We start from the raw sequence: 16,660 nt of genomic DNA on the forward strand, positions 1-16,660 counted from the left end.
ACAGACCAATCCCCTTGCCCCTCCCCAGTCCTTTGTCTCCTTACAGGGCAAGGTGGCCACCCCTCCTTGTCTTTGCCTGCCGCAGCCTGTTGCGGCTGGTTGACCCAGGAGGGTAGAGGAGGGTCGGCTATTGTCTGCATACATATGGCTGGGGGAGGCCCATCCACCTCTGCAGTGATCACACACCCGGGTCTCATCACCAAAATGCATGAGTAACATATGGGGGAAACTGAGGCGCACACACAGCACTTGGAGAAAACCCCAAGAATATCTCCACTTCGTCACGGGGGGGGGGGGGTCACTTGTAAAGGTGGCTTGTGACCACTTAAATGCTAAATGAAATACAAGGTATATCCAGGCATCTGGGTCACCTGAGTGGTAAGCGGGAAGCTTCAGTAGGACGCCAGGCACATCCCAGCAGTGAAACGGGTTAACAGGCAAACTTTCGCTGGGGGGCTCAGACTCCAATTCAGGGAGCAGGAGCCCTCCTCTCAAACATGTGGCATGTGGTTTCTACTCTGATCTCTAAGCTAAATGGGGATATGTTGGGGAGGAGTTAATGAGTCTTACAGCCGGCGGCTCAGGCTTTAAAAGGAGCAGGTTTGTTTAACAAAAATAATTCCTGGCTCTGCCTGCACAATTGGAGCTCAGTGTTCACAGGTACCAGCCTTTTGCTGTGGAAGAGCTGCGTGATAGCTCACTGAGGTCACAAGCGACAAGTGTGAAGTCTCCCTCTCATTACTACGGAGCAGTGGTATCAAGCACCCAGTGGCTGGGCTGGGTCTGGTTCCCTGCATATGCTTTATCCAAACAACATGACTTGAATTCTGCAGAGTTGGAATGCTTTTATTTATTACACAAGTAGCTCCTAACACTTGTGTGAAGAGAGCCTGGTGGATGTGGTTGATATAATGTTGCTTTAGGCAGAATGGCACAGAATTGAAGGTGTGGCCTGGTCAGGTCACTGTGTTCTGGTGTTAACTCTGAAACCTAATGAGATAACTTAAGTGCACAAGTACAGTAGAATCCTTTTTTGAACTAATTGGGGATTGAGGAGTTCATAAAACTGAAGATCTCAGTTACAGTACATGCAATGCATAAGTTGCAGTATTGTGCACTTCTTCACTTGTTCTTCAAACCACTGTAAAGCAATTTCCAGTGCACTGAAGGCATCAGAAGGTTAAGGGAAGTCAAATTGTTCTGTGTTTTATTGTGTGATGTTTGTTTGTTTTTCTCTCTCCCTGTCAGGGAAAAATGGTTCCCACAACTGGTCATTCATAACACTGGTGTTCGTAAAATCAAGACCATACTGTATGTGCCTAATTTGCTTCACAATTCCTGCCGTTGTGTGCTCCTACTACACACACATGACCAAATAAACACCAGTGGAAATAGCTGTGGTCCTAAAACCTGCATAACACTTACACACTTGAGTGGTGCTGAATGCAACAGTAATTTCACTAGCTAAGGATTGAATCATGCCCTCTGTTACAAAAGGTGGAATTCCCATGGGAGTTGCATCTGCGTAACAGCACGGAATTCGGACCTAAGAGCTTGGTTATGGCCTACGAGCCATGTGCTAACCTCCGGGTGACTGATGTCAGTGGAGCCAAGATTTCACTCTGTCTGCATGCACACCTCCAGCTGGGCCTGAGTCTGAGTGGTGTGGGTGTTGCAGGTGCTCAGCACATCTCCAGTTTAGGCCTGTTATCAGAGCCGTCCCTAGGATACAGTGAATCGGGACGACCGTCCTGGGCCCCACGCTCTGGGGGGCCCCGTGCTGAACTGGGCAGGAGGTGGACGGCTGCCGCCAGGGTATTGGCTTTGCACCAGGAGCCAGGCAGGGGCCCACAGTGGGATTTTCCCTCGGGCCCTGCACTCTAGGGACGGCCCTGCCTGTTATCAGCAGAGTTTATGCTCCTAACTTTGTTACTTTGTTGCTCTCATTTGCAGGAAGGAAAAGGCAGCGTGGCTGTGAGGGTAGCTCTGGGTGAAACCCAGCTAGTCCAGGACGTCCGCCAGTTCCTGATCGATAATGGAGTCAGCCTGGATTCCTTCAGTCAGGTGAGGTGCTTCAGCTCAGAAGAGATCCTGCTTGCTGCAGCAGATGAGGGCTTCTTTCTTCACGCCCTAGTGTCAGTGTATCCACTGCAAATGTGAGAGGGGAGGGTGTTTCGGGAAAGAGTGTTGCATGATAATAGTGTGGGGGTGCTCTCTTTTTAGGGGTGGGTGACTCATCTATAAAAACTTGAACGGTAAACAGCAGAGAGAACATTGTATAAATTAACAAGCTGCTCCTGGCTTTGTGGGCAAGCTGGGTGCTAAGGGGATTGGGAGCGTTGGCCTTTCAGCTCTCTTGATCACATGGTGTGCAATGTGCATGAAATGTGAGGCTGCTTTCACACCTGTCTGTCATCCCATTATTTCCTTGTGCTTAGTCCTTGCGGTGCTATGGCAGCATGCAGAGGAAAACCCTAAACTTTGGAGTCAGTGGCCCTGGGGTTTGCAATGTTTCTTCTCCAACTTCTATGGAAAGTGAACCCATATGACCTGTCTCCCTGCACCCTCCTACTTATTTGCAGCCTCCTGTCTTTAGAAATCTTCCTTCAGGGCTTTTCAGTCTGCTTGTGTTCTCCTCCAGGAGGCTCTGCAGCTCCATCTGGGAGATGTGGGGTAGTTTCTAAGAGGTTCTGAGATGTAAAAAATGTGAACTGCCAAGTCTCTGGTCCATGTCTGAAATTGGTGCTAGGCTAGAACAAGTTGCATGACATCTTTGCAAGCAAAACATCCCTGTGCACAGACCTCATCAGCACAGCTCTGGGGACAGGCTTTGCTAGCCGACTGCTTGTGCAGGACCAGCTGAACGAACAGCTCATTAACAGTTCTCATCCTTCCCTCTCCAGCCCTTAATGTCCAAATGGAAGTGTTCTATAAGTCAGTTTCAGGTGATGTGCCATCTTCTCCCCATCCAAGTATCTCAAATGATGCAAGTTGGGTCCTGATCCCCTCGACTCTCATTGAAGTCAGTTGCTGGAAGTGCTCCTCACCTTGCAGGGTCGCACCCTAAATATGCGGGAGTAGATTCACCCCCCAGAGAAATGCGCCCAGCCTGGAGTGGGACGTGGCAGCTGTTTGAAGGCAGGCAGCAATGCAAAGAGAGCTGAGCAGCAAGTGCAGAACAGTTATTGTGTGTGGCATGTATTGTACTGTTGGGAACTGACGCCTGGTCCCGTGGGCGAGTGGGGCTTGAGTCTGTTGGGTCTGTGTTTCAAATAGCAGGAAGGGCATTTTACGCAGCTCTCTGTGGGTTGGCAGTGTATCCTGGAAGCGCGTGAAATGGAGCAGGGGAGTGTTGTATCGTTTAGCTCCAAAGTCTCAGACCCCCTTCTAAGAATCCCCCTCTGTATTTTTTTCTCCCTCCCTTGTCAGGCTGCTGGAGAGCGGAGTAAAACCGTGATCCTGGTGAAGAACCTCCCTGCTGGCACTCAGGTGGCGGAACTAGAGGAGGTCTTTGGCCCACACGGCAGCCTGGGGCGGGTGCTGCTCCCGGAAGGAGGGATCACCGCCATTGTGGAGTTCTTGGAGCCCACAGAGGCCAAGCGAGCCTTCACCAAGCTGGCCTACTCCAAGGTAAGCATGGCGGCAGCACCGTGTGTCGTCTGGTGTGGAACGAACACTTTGGGATCAGGGATCAAGTGTGGCTGGCTAGTGCAAATCCACCCTCTTCTCTGTCCCAGTGTCGGCACTTTGAGAAGCCAGGTAGGAATAATTTTTATCAGGTATCTTAAAGCCTCGGATGTAATCATTAGTAATCAAATTGAAAATGGTGCAAGTTCTTGCTTAATGTGGAGGGGCTGAAAGAAGCAATCTCTAGAAGTGGGGAGAAGATCACGGCACCTTCAGGAGAATAAAATCCTCCAAGTTGCAAGCAAAACACTGCTGGTAGCAACTCGCAGCTTAAATTGTAGTTATAAAAATCTCTTTCCTGCCTTCTCAGTATAGTTCAAAGTACAATTTCACTTATTCTTCCTCTGACAAGAAGTGTTGAACTCAGCAGTAGAACGCTACTGAACCCCAGTGAGAGAATGTGGCTATGCCTTTTAACCTCCAGACAGCTCCCATCTCCTGTAATATGTCCCCTGAGAAGGTAGAGTTCAGGATTGAATTTACGTTCTCTCCCACATCCCCTTCTCCCCTGCCTTGTAGACATCCTTTATATCTTTCACCCTTGCAGTTTCAGCACGTCCCTCTGTATCTGGAGTGGGCTCCTATGGGTGTCTTTTCCTGCCCACCCCCTGAAAAGAAACCATCTGAGATTCCAAAAGAGGAAGAAGGAAAGCTGGGAACTGGTAAGAATTTTGACTTGGGGGAGGAGGTATTTACCGTAGTGTGTGTGACCCCTGCTCTTTCAGTATAACAGTGACAACACTGCTCTTGTCCTTAATGGATGAGAACCTCCACCTTACTTGAAGTCCCCTCTAGAAGCTGCTGTGTGGATCGTGTCTAGAGATGAGCAGACCTTCTCTTCCCCCCCACATCATTCTGCAGGGCACTTGACTGCTGTTCTGGGAAGCAGAAGCCTCTAGATCTAAGTAACACAGCAGAACGCTTGCTTGCTGCTGCCATTCTTTTCTTTTGGGGTTTTGAAAGCCACTGCTGGTGTAGGAAATGGGGTTGAGATTTGGTGCATCAGTGAGGTTCAATTTGTAAGGTCAGGGTGAATAGAGCCAAGATATCAAGCAGTGCAGGGGAATGACTGGCTCAGAAATGCAGGGGGCAGTGTTGTTGTTTGTGTTACTGTAGCACCTGTGGGCCCTAGTCATCAACCAAGACCACGTTGTGCTAGGAACCGCACAAACACAGAACAAAAACACGGTTCGGGACACTAGGGGCTTACAGACTAAGTACAAGACAAGGGACAACAGATGGATCTAGATGTGCCAAGGGCTACAAATGAATGATGAGACAGTATTGGCCAGTGTGATAGGTACAAGTCTGTGCACACCAACAGCCTAGCCGCTCTCACGTGTTCTGTAGGCATCCTGCAGAGGAGGGATCTGGAGGAGAATAATGAGGTAGCTATGTGAATATTTATGGGCAGTACCTCCAAAGTGCATGGAATAGTGTGGGAGAAAGCACGAAGGGGTTTGAAAATTTCAAAAATGGGCAGTGCATGTTGGCAGCATGGACCGATGGGCATCGAGCGTTGCCAGCTTGACAGCAAATGAGACAATGAAGGGCCTTGAAAGTGGATACAGTTGGCTTGTATTTGATGCAACAGAGAAGGGAGAGCTAGTGGAAGGATGTAGAGGGGGAGACAGTCAAAGCGATGGGCTAAGAAAATGATCTCTGCAACAGCATTCTGAATGGACATGGGCAGGGCAAGCATGCATTTGTCAAGGCCATAGAAGGATGTTCTGGTAATCGAGGCGTGAGATGATGAGACATTTGTAGCTGTGTAGAGGGATAGGTCAGCCTGTATCTTAGAGGAGTTTTGCCCAAAGAATCGGCAAGATTTAGATGACGCCTGGATGTGAGGACCTAGAGAGAGGTCTGAGTTGAGGATGACACCCAGGTTGCAGCTCTGGATGGTGCTGTCCCGTCATTGAGAGAGAAGGTAGCAGGGAGGACTTGCAGGGGAAGATTAGGAGCTCTGTCTTAGCCATGTTTAGCTTGAGCTGATGTTTAGAGATTCAGGAGGACGTGCCAGTAACGGGCTAAGTTTTTAGTCTGGACAGTAGGAGACAGGTCTGGTGTGAAGAGGCAGATCTGTGAGTTGTTAGTATAGAGGTCATCATTGAATTTGTGTTTGCCAGTGAGATTGCCCAGAGATGAGGTGCAGAGGGGGAGGGAAGGGGACCAAAGTGAGAGCCCTAAAGAACCCCACAGGGAGATGGAGGGTGCATGAAGAGGATCCCCCACGGAACAAGCTGAAGGAGCAATTAGAGAGGTAGGAGAGGCCAGAGTGATGGAAGCCAAGGGAGGACAAGACTTCAAGAAGAGCACAGATGACTGTGTCAAAGGTGGCTGACAAGTCAAGAAGGATGAGGTGGAATATTTCCTAGGATAGAGAAGGGGGAGCCAGTGAAGGGATTCAAAGAGAAATTGTTTGCTTAGACTTCCCCCTTATTGGCCCTTTATGCAAATGCAGCGTGGACCAAAAAAAATGTGCATCTTGTGCAATAGTTGTTTTGTGCTTCGTTTGCTTCATCCTGTATCAGTGAGTTCCAGAAATATGTTGATTCCTTTGCTGGAGGAGGGTAATTTGAGGAGTTTCAGGAAAACTAGGCAGATGAGATTAAAGCCAGGCCAAAAAAGGCAGGAAGTGTCAGGCTGGAGGCCTTTTTCCTGCTCCTGAAACACATAGATATTGTTAGAAGGTGGCACTTGTGCCCAGGACCGGACGATGTCGCAATGGTGCTGGTCTCGGTGCATGTCTCAGCTTTGTGTCCACGAAGCCCGGCCAGTGGGAGAACTTTGAAATCAGTGAATGTTCACGGCTTTATGTGAGGATCGATGGTGGCTTCTGTTGGAGCGTCTGCTCTTGAGCCTTCAGCAGCTCTGCTGCCCCAGAAAAGAGAACTGTAGCAACTCCTTGTTTTCTGCATCCTAGAGTTAGGAGGGCATGTTCAATGCCTTGAGATACTCAGGATTGTTCCTGGCAGTGTTGTCTCCGGTGCTCAGTATTGTCCGTTTGTAAATGTCTTGGTGGATGTGATTAACGCCACTTCCATTGGAGATGGTTACTCCATCTAGGATCTTGCCATTCGTGGAGGCACTCCTGAGATTGCCACATCTGGTGACTTCAGAATTGGCCTTACTGGCACCTTAGATACTAAAGTGACAGTGGATGGGTAATATTTCTGCTTCAGAAAAAGTATTATGATGAAGCTCATTATTATGATAGTCCAGACTTGAAGAAGAGCGCTATGTAGCTCGAAAGCCTGTCTCTACCACCAGCAGAAGTTGGCCCAGTAAAAGATATTCCCTCCTCCACCTTGCGTCTCAGGTATTGCAAGAGGCAGCATAAACAGTTTATGGGTCCGCTATGCAGGCTGCCATCCAGACAAGAGCTCTCTCCATGTGCATGGTTGGTATGAATGGAGACCGAACTCTGCAAAGACGGTAGGAGAAGCAGGCCCAGAACAAAAGGATGAGCAAGGCTAACCTGCTGCTGTTAACTTTATGTGCAGCAGTGCCTGTGGGTCTCAACCAGGTCAGTCCCCACATTGCCAGGTGTTGTGTGAACATATAGCAATTACAGTCCCTGCTCCAGAGCCTGCAGTCTGAACAGCAAGACAGAATTGGGGGAAGGATGAGATAGTCGTTACAGCATCTGCCTAGGACTTGGGCGAGCGGAGTTCAATTCCTGACTGCCGTAGACTCCCTGGGTGAATCACTTCATCAACCCTGTGCCTCAGTTTCTCCTTCTGTAAATTGGGGACAGTGCTTCCCTACCCCACGGGGTGTTGAGGATAAAATCCATCAATGACTTTTGTGTGATCAGATACCATGGTGATGAGGGCCATATAAGTACTGGAAAGGAAGGAAGGCTGGATTAACACAAACAGTAGCTGTGATATGATACGTTAGTACAGACAACATGACGCTAAAGCAGATCGACCCCTCCCCCAAACTTTATTACAAAGCCAGGTAGTGACAGAATTTCACCATCAGAGAGAGAGGATCGACACAGCTGAGCACATGCCCGTTGTCTGTGTGTTTTACCTGGTCCTCTCCTGTAACGGTCTAAGAACATAATTGAAGGGCCAGGCCTGAGGATCCCAGCTCTGATTAAACAAAGGAAGGCAGCACCCGGCAGCAGGGGCCAGACCAGCTGATCGCCTGGCTGGCAGGTCGTGGAGCCGCGTGTGCATTTGTGTGTGTGCCTGTGTTAATTTCAAGCCCCGCTGCACGCCTTGTGTTGGTGAATTCCCACTGCTCTTATGGCAAGGACACGACCTTTTTTTAATGTCTTTCCCTTCCCCATCCCTGGGGTTTTTTAGCATTGCTCTTGCATATTTGGGTCCTTAAACATTTTTAAAACAAACATGGAAGGAGATAGGATAGCTGAGGGTTTATTATTTGCATGTATTCTTTCCCTAAAAGCCTTTTCAAGACCATCAGAAGGGTGGGGGAAGCTGATGAAAAGCTTTTCCCATTCCAGGTCATGGGGGAGGGACAAAGATGGGGCCAGTTGTTTTATCTCCCCATAACCAAGACCCTCACCTCCAGATAAAGGGCTTTAAGCACAGGAGCTCCTGGAAAGCTGCTTCGGTTTGATAATGGTCTTTGCTGTCAGCCTTCAGCACCATATGCTTCGGGGATGGCGTGGGAGGGAGGCAGCAATAAATTCCTTAGCCTGATTACAACGGAGCCCAATGTGGCCATGTGTGACTGTTGTGCTAAATGCAGATGGAGGCACCTTTCCCCTGCCTTAAATCTTTCCTCTCTTCCAACCCATTTGTCTTCAAAACAAATAAATTTTCTGCTCAAGTTTGCTGATTTCCAGCAAATTACTAAAAATTTCTCTTGCAACTAAGGGTGGAGTGTTTGGTGTGTGTGTCCGTCCCCGTCCCCCCCCCCCCCCCAAAAAAAAAAAAAAAAAAAAAAAAAAAGTCTTTGAACATTTTTTTTAGGGCAGAAGAAATTTACAGTTGATCACTTGTTTTCCTGACTTAAACAGAGTGTCTGGTTATGAGCAGCTCTTTAACCAAAGCAGGAATCTGTACACTCTGGAATTGATCCAGATCATAGTGCTGTTATTTCAACAGAACATTCCTATTCAACAGGATAGCAAATGACCAGAAGTTTTGGGGGGCTCCGTACTAAGGGTCGATGCAGTAGGAAGGCCAAGCAAGACATGTATCTTTGGCACCACATACACCTTCCAGCATCACTCCAGTTGATTAAGTCAGATGCTGCGCCTCTTGAAGGCAATAAAAAAACCCCACTGCTACATCCCACTTATTGTAGAGGGGTGAGATAATAAGCCTGATCCAGATCCCTTGTAATCCAATGTCAAGATCCCTGTTAACTTCAGTGTGCTTTGGATGAAGTCCAAAAGGCTACAACGGGTCTTATACCTTCCTCTGAAGCATCTTATGCTGACCACTGAGGTGGGAGACCAGGCCAGCTGGATGTGGTTTGGCAAGTCCCGTGTACATGTTGAACTGTTGGTGCCTAGTGCCAGGTGTGTGCTGTGCTGGGGTGAGAGAGGAGAATTGCGGTCAGCAGTGGAGGAGCCCAGGGTAGACACGAAAGCTAAGAAATGAGGCTGGAGACGTAAGGAAAGCGCCACATTTGGTGCTCGGATACCATGGTAGTGGCTAGTGGAGGGAGATTGGGCTGTAATGTTAGCTGTATGACTCCTTCTTGTCTATCTCTGTCACTTCTGGAGTTGTCTTTAGTTTTGCACCTCAGCTTTCCTGCTGGGGAGGGAGCCCAGGAGCCAGGCTGTGTTGGCAGTACTTTCCTGTCTGGCCATGTGTGTTGTAACTCTTCTACCTTGCTGTGGAGCTGGGTGGGAAAGAGGGCAGCATGTGGCTGATAACACTGGAAGCTGGCCATGTGGTGTTTGTTAATTCCAGTATTTAGAATGGAGATGGGAGAAGGTGGCGAATGGGGATGTTGGAATTCTCCACTCTGCGCGTAGATCAGAGGACGCAGCACCTCATTTTCTGGGGCACAAGGCAAATGTCCAGTTTAGATTCTGACATTAGCATCAAGTTCTGCATTGTGCGTCCCTCCTGAGCCTGTCTTTAGCTTTCTCACTCCTCTCCACCTCCTTTCTGGACAGCCACATCTTTGACTTCCTCCCTTGTTAAATGATGGGTGTGAAAGGGCTTTCTGTGGAAAAATGGGAAGTTCCTTTCCCCCTTCATTTCCTTTTCTCTTTTTGAGGCAGAGAGAGGAAGGCTGCGTGTTGTACTGATGTTAAAAGGACGTTATCGTTGTTGCTATTTCCATTAAAGCATAAAAGGGCCATTTAATGACAGAGCCCTTGAAGATTAATTAGAAGTTGAATACATTTGGAAAAAGGGTGGGCGAGTCTTCGTGGAGCTCAACATGGTGAGTGAGTGGAATGAATACTGACAAAAACACGCAAAGACCCCTTTCAAGTACACAACTCTTTAAAACACTGTTACAGCCCCCAACAAAATGGAAGGAAGCGGAAGCTGTTCACAAAGGGGCTACCTTGGCACAGCTAACATGACTGAGGATTGGCCCATAAACTATTAAAAAAAAAACCAAATAAGCCAAGTGAGCTCCAGTATTTGTGGTATTTCAGAAGAGCAGTACAACTGTGTGTTGATTCCCAAATGCTACGATGTATATTTCAGGTCAGTTGAGCAAGGTCCAGAGATCATGGAAAATAAACTAACAGAGCAGAGGCACTGCTAAAATGGCCAAGTGCCTTAGGAGCATGGCTGCCGTCTTGAATCTGGTCCTCAGTTGTCCTCTTATCCCGTCAGTGAGTTGGGTATTTTATGCACTGATGCAGGAACAGACTTTCTACATCATTACTTGATTGGCAGCCTCTGTCAAGAGAGGGCTATGTTGGCGTAGCAGTGGGTGTTTCAGGCCAAGGTTGAGGGATACTTGAAGAGCTGTGCAAGAGCCCTGGATTGGAACAATTATCTACCTAGACTTGGCACCATGGTATCTAGCTTCCTGGGTATGCTGTAGGCCAGAATTCAGGGCTGTTAGAAGAACAATACGTGGCTCACACTCTCTATGCACGCTGTACTGCACTTCCAAGAGTATCAAGTTCACCCACCAGACTGTTACTAAATGCAGATGGAGTGTTGATGCCTCTCACAGTGGGGTCAAAATGCAATAAATCCCTTCAGTTTCCTGAACTTCCTGGAGTTAGTTACATTTGATGGTGTTTATGGTTGGTTCTCCTGCTTTACAGCTGGTGATGAAACTGAGGAAGTTAAAAAGGGCTCAGAAGAAATAGCAGTAGAGGAAGAGGAGGAGGAGGAGGAAGAGAGTGTTCCAGGATGTACGCTGTTCATCAAAAACCTCAACTTTGCCACCACAGAAGATACGCTGAAGGAGGTGAACGATGGGAGAGGTGGAGGGACTGGGGGTTTCATGTATCCAGCAAAGTTCTATTTAGATGGAGCAGCTGGGTTTGAGTGGCTGGGTCAGGATCAAACAGTGAGTTTGTGGCACAACCTGGATTTAAAAGTCCCTTCCTTCAGCTGCTCTATTGCTTTGTATTTTAAAGCTATTAATAAAGCATTCATTAGTCCGTATCTTCATCTGAGCCTCTACAAACATTAAGCCTCCCCAGGCCCTTTTGAGGAAGGTCTCATACCCATTTTGCTAGGGGAAAGGCAGGTAGAGAGATGAAGTAGCTTTCCTAAAGCCATGCAGTAAGTCAGTGGCGGAGCCAGGAAGAGTAACCTGAAATTCCTTCTTTGTCTCTTCTTCCAGTCCGACTCTCCACGTTGCTGACTGGAGACGATAGATATAGCTATAGACCATTCTAGAGCTGTTCTCCATGAAAATATTATCCAGCACAGCCTGGGGCTGGTGGTAGCTTTGAATGCTCAGAGAATCATTCAGTTGTTTTTTTTTCATTCACATCAATTATCATATTAGAGGGCAGTCAAAAGTAGACTGTCTATCAGGAATGTTTACCAGCCCAGGCAGTTTTCAAAGGCTAATTTAATTGTTCATACATCCCATTGGTTTGATCACTTAGCCATCCATCTCCAGACTACAGCGTGTTATCCCATCCTGTATCCCAGTAGAGCTATCTCCATTTCCCTTATCTTTCATACCTAGCTGTTGAAACACCAAAAGTTTCAATAATCTCCCATACAAATAGTAAAAAGTGGAGGAAACTTATACATTCTCCTTTACTGCCCTGTGTTTCCTGATGTGCATATCATGGATCCAAAGGCCCTGAATTTATAGAATTGATGTGTTTAAGAGAACCACAAACTCTTATAGCGTCAACAGTACCTAATCAGGTACAATCCCTTTGCCATACCTTATACTTACATAAGGGCTGGACAGCATAATAACGAAGCTTGACAGAATGCGATTTTTATTTTTTTAATAACTTTGATGGTTAATATCAATGTTTATTGATAGCATTTTTTTATTTTAAACTTTCACAGTTGCGGCTAATTATGGGAGGGTAATATTGGGGGTGTCAAACAGTTATTTACTGACAGTAGACACAGATTCAAAAAGTTAAAGCTTTATAAGTGTTAAAACATAAATTGTATATTTACACGTGTGATATTGACAAAGTAAAAGTTCTTAAACTGTAGTTCTCATGCAGCATTTTTCTTTGGCTGTCTGTTTCAGTTTTGCTTATCATCAATGGAAATTGTGTGTGTGTGTAATCAACGTTTATCAACATTTGCCAATAAAAATCTAATTCTTCCAAGCCTACATATAACAAGCAGGGCTGCCACAGGCATTTCTTGCACTACTGAAAGGAGAAATGTTCTAAGGATATTGTAATGAACTGGCAATTGTTAGATCAGCTTCGAAGAAGCCAGTGTCTGGGTAGAAGCATTCTTTTAAGTACTTCAGTATTCTGTAGCAATGATCTAAACCACTGCAGCTTTCCGTAGCTATAGTGCAGTGTGTTGGATAATTACTGAGAGAGTTTTTTAAATAAAGGCTGTCAGAATAGAATGCATGATGATGTGTGTCTTTTCCTTGTTCAGTCTGCGTCTCTCTCTCTGTGGGTTGACTTTGTCTATTTCAGTTGCTACAAAAGGGGAACATTGTCAAAGGGTTACACTTTAATTACAAAGAGAACTAAGGGCCGTGTAAAATTCTTTGCAGATGTTTTCCAAAGTGGGAGCTGTGAAGAGCTGCACAATCTCAAGGAAGAAAGATAAAGCAGGTACTCTATGAATTGCTGTGCATTTCCTTCTGCTTGGGTTGGTGGCGGCAATACCGTTGGCATTCATCTGTGTGGGCTGTTGGATAGTTGATGTTAGAAATTTTCATTATGTACCCAGAAATTTACGTGTTGAAATGACTGACAACATAAGCCAAAAAATAAAGTGCTGATTAAACTGGCAAGGCCATGCGTCAAAGGTAGGTATTAAACTGTGGTGGGACCCCGAGTATTAGCCACTTTGTAATGGATCAGTTGAAGGCTGTGGGAAGGCGTGATAAGCTGTCCTTCATGTCAAGGACTTGTGAAGAGTTCAATCCATTTTAAAAAGAAATCTCACAGGTACATCTACCTGCCCAAGTGCATCTGCCTGCCCAGCCTCATGTTTGCCCGTGATCTGTGGTATGCACATGATCTGATTTTAGGACGCAATCATGGCTGGTTTCACTCTAGCTTCCAGGGCAATCAGCTTCTATCACTGAGGAGTAGCTTCTGTAGCTTAGTGCCATCAAAGTTTTTAAACTTGCCGTTGTATTTCCTGCTCAGGATCCCTGAAGTTATGATACTGAGCCTGTTTTTTAGAAGTGTTGCATGGGTGTTGAAAACTTCTGCTGAATAAGGAAATAATTCAAGGGCTGTAGATCGTTAGCTTTTCATCATTGTCTCTAGTGGACGTCCCATTCTGCAGTACATATCCTAGAACTGATCAGAGTGACCATACAATTATAACGAGAGTTCTGTGGCACTTTAAAGACTAACAAATTTAATTTTGGCAGGCGTAAGCTTTCGTGAGGCTCAGCTCACTTCGTCAGATGCAGCTAGTTTTGCATCATTTCTGTAGAGCTTAACGGGCCTCTGGCACATAAGTGACATTTAGGGCACAAACTAGGTGATCAAGTGAAATTCCAGCAGATAATATTCTCTGGTTTGTAAATAGATTTCAATCCTTCGCTCTGTTGCCAAGAAATTTGCACAGTGGTTTGGAGAAGATCTGATATGTATAAGCCCTATGCTCCTGCTCTGTAGCAGCAGTTAGCTAACTACGTCTATGTTTATGCACCTACTGTACTGCTGATATCCCCAGTGGTGTGGGTAACTAGCCAGTGCTGAGCAGTCATTCTGTCAGCTACTGAGGCCTTTGGAAATAAGGGGGGGAAATCTATGCCTGGCAAGTGGGAATAGGGCCACCCTAAATAGCAGACACTGTTTTTACATTAACCAATGGGACAGTGAGGAGCATGAAATCGCTGGCTCCCTTTTCCAAATTAATTGAACTCCTGGTTTGGAATTACTTAACAAGTCATTTCCATTCACATATATTGGAAGAGCACTCAGGCTCAGTCCGCTGGGCGTTGAATGTGCACAGACACAGCCTCTCACCCCAAAGATCTTGCATTATGAATATGACAAAGGACATGTTATCTCCACTTTACAAATGGGCAATGGACACACACAGTTTAAATGACCTGCCTATGGTTCCAAGGGATTTTTGTGGCAGAGTTAATTCTCTCCTGAGTCTTATTTCAGGGCTCTAGCCAAAAGACCATCCTTTCTGACTAGGGAGCTACCTAGGTGGCAAACCTTTCTAAGGCTCAATTTACAGTATTTTTTTTTTGTGCAACATATTTCCTTCTGGATGGCCAGAGAGAACGCTTGGTGGATTTCAGCTGAAAAATACAGTCAAAACTCAAGACCCAGATTTCACATCCATCTAAAAGGAAGTATAGATTACTAACAGAGGTACCTTTTTCCGAAACAAGCATGTTAGGAATGCTCAAGTTCTAAAAATGTCTGTCTCTGGATTACGAGGGAAACTTCATTCCAAAAGTTTGTTGCTGCAGCAGTGCAGGAAAATCCTGTGCGGTGAACAATTTTGCACATAAGCTTTATGATCACTGACCTTTTATATGCATATAGCTATCATTTCTATAGGACCAATGGTTAGTGTTTTGTTTAGTTATGTTCACAAAAGTTACGTATGAAATGGATTTCCACCATACGCAGCCGTAGTACAACTTGCTTTGCATCATCTCCAGGATGACTGTATCCTGGAATGTCACAATATCAGTTAGTTTTTTAATTACCCATGACTCCTCGGGGGCAGGTTTAATCTAGTGACGCTCACCAAATTTCTAGCAGTATTGATTTCAGTTTTTCATTGACTGTCATAACCAGTCGCAAGGGCCTATCTGTTGTGCAGGCCATTATCAAAGGCTTTTCAGCAAAGGCTTTACGGGTCTCTTTCCTTTCTTTTCTGGTAGGCACTTTACTTTCTATGGGTTTTGGATTTGTGGAGTACAAGAAACCAGAACATGCTCAGAAAGCCCTCAAACGACTCCAGGTAAACATGGGTGACTCAAATAAGACCCATGTCTTCAGGCAAAGGGGTGGGGTGGGGTGGGTAGGTGGGAGGGTCTTGAGGCTCTGAGAATCCCTCTAATATTTGTAAGTAACTACTGATAAAAACAATCTGCAGCTGAGATCAGAGCCCCATTGTGCTGAGTACATTGCTAGTAAGACAGTCCCTGTCCACAAAGGCCCACAATCTAATACAAAGACAAATGCTAGGAGTGGAAATATTGGTGCAGGAAAGGGAAGTGACTTGCTCAACCTCACACAGCATGTCAGTGGCACAGTTGGGATTAATTCTGGTGTCTTGACTCCTATGCCAATGTCCTGGCCAGTAGACCATGCTGCTTTCCCATCTGTATTGTATACTCTTAACCTGTATGAACTGTGCTTGGAAAGAGAAGAGCTTTGGCTGAAGAAGTGGTGGGAAAAAGAGAATTGAGATGTAAAACTCCTCTATGTTCTTAAGGTTGTCTTCTTTTAGCTAACTTTGCAACTTGCTTTTTTAGGGTTGCTCAGTAGATGGCCATCAGCTGGAAGTGAAGATCTCTGAAAGGGCCGTCAAGTAAGTCTGCCTGATTCCTGTCTGACTTCTCTACTACCAGATAGACTTAAGGAGCAACAGCCCTCGATTGCCCAGAATAACTCTTTAATTTCTTTATAATATGGTTGTTGGTGGCACTTGGCAATTCAGTTTGTGAAGCGTGCCAGTCTTCAATACACATCTACCTGATATGCTGGAACCATCCTAGCTTATGGAATAAATGTTTTTCCTGTGTTCTTTCAGATGATCAGATATAGGTCTTCAAAAATAGCAGTAGTAATGGTGTTAGTTTGATTACACTCACTGTTCGTTCTTAAAAATGTTAGAGACCAAATAAATGATCTTAGTCAAATTTATTGTCTAAAGACAAAGGAGGATAGTATGAAAAGGAAACATACATACCCCCCTCTGGGAAGCATTTCTCATCTCTCAGCATGTTCACCTTACACACAAGGTGTGCTTCAGAGAGACATATTGCAACTAGTAGTAGTTATAATATGATTTTACAAGTTACAAAACTCTTTATGCATCACTTAAACTTTAAGTTTAACCCCCTGGTTTATGCCAGCTTTGTCCCTTGATACTTTCCCATATATTGTATTGAATTACGGCATTCCAAGTGTTGGTGAGCCATGAAAATACTCCCAAAGTGTACTTGTTACAAAGAATTCATTCATCTTTGCTTTCACAAGCTTCCGATTTTCTAATGCCAAAGCTGACTTCAGCTTTGCAAAGTGTTGTGGGACGTATGACACATGTGCACAGAATTGTGGGAAAAGCATATTCCGTTACCATAACTTCCCACCACTGATATATATTGTATATTATATTAATACTGGGTGCATAATACCTGTTAATGTGGTGTATACTACGTCTAGCATACATGCATT

The 16,660-nt window shown here is 45.7% G+C and overlaps 1 protein-coding gene across 3 annotated transcripts in view; it reads left to right on the top strand.

The window, feature by feature from the left end:
- Positions 1–16,660, top strand: part of RBM19 (RNA binding motif protein 19) — a 107,989-nt gene that overhangs the window by 12,701 nt on the left and 78,628 nt on the right. For all 3 annotated transcript variants that reach the window (XM_067550160.1, XM_067550161.1, XM_067550162.1), the window contains exons 14-20: positions 1,954–2,064; positions 3,430–3,630; positions 4,235–4,349; positions 10,919–11,064; positions 12,820–12,880; positions 15,139–15,218; positions 15,736–15,791. In XM_067550160.1, the coding sequence (XP_067406261.1) occupies positions 1,954–2,064; positions 3,430–3,630; positions 4,235–4,349; positions 10,919–11,064; positions 12,820–12,880; positions 15,139–15,218; positions 15,736–15,791 (770 nt within the window). The remainder of the gene's footprint in view (positions 1–1,953; positions 2,065–3,429; positions 3,631–4,234; positions 4,350–10,918; positions 11,065–12,819; positions 12,881–15,138; positions 15,219–15,735; positions 15,792–16,660) is intronic.

Source organism: Emydura macquarii, unplaced genomic scaffold (genome assembly GCF_026122565.2).
Source record: "Emydura macquarii macquarii isolate MOO-44397 ecotype Brisbane River unplaced genomic scaffold, CSIRO-AGI_Emac_v2 contig_1254, whole genome shotgun sequence".
Lineage (NCBI taxonomy): Eukaryota > Metazoa > Chordata > Testudines > Chelidae > Emydura > Emydura macquarii.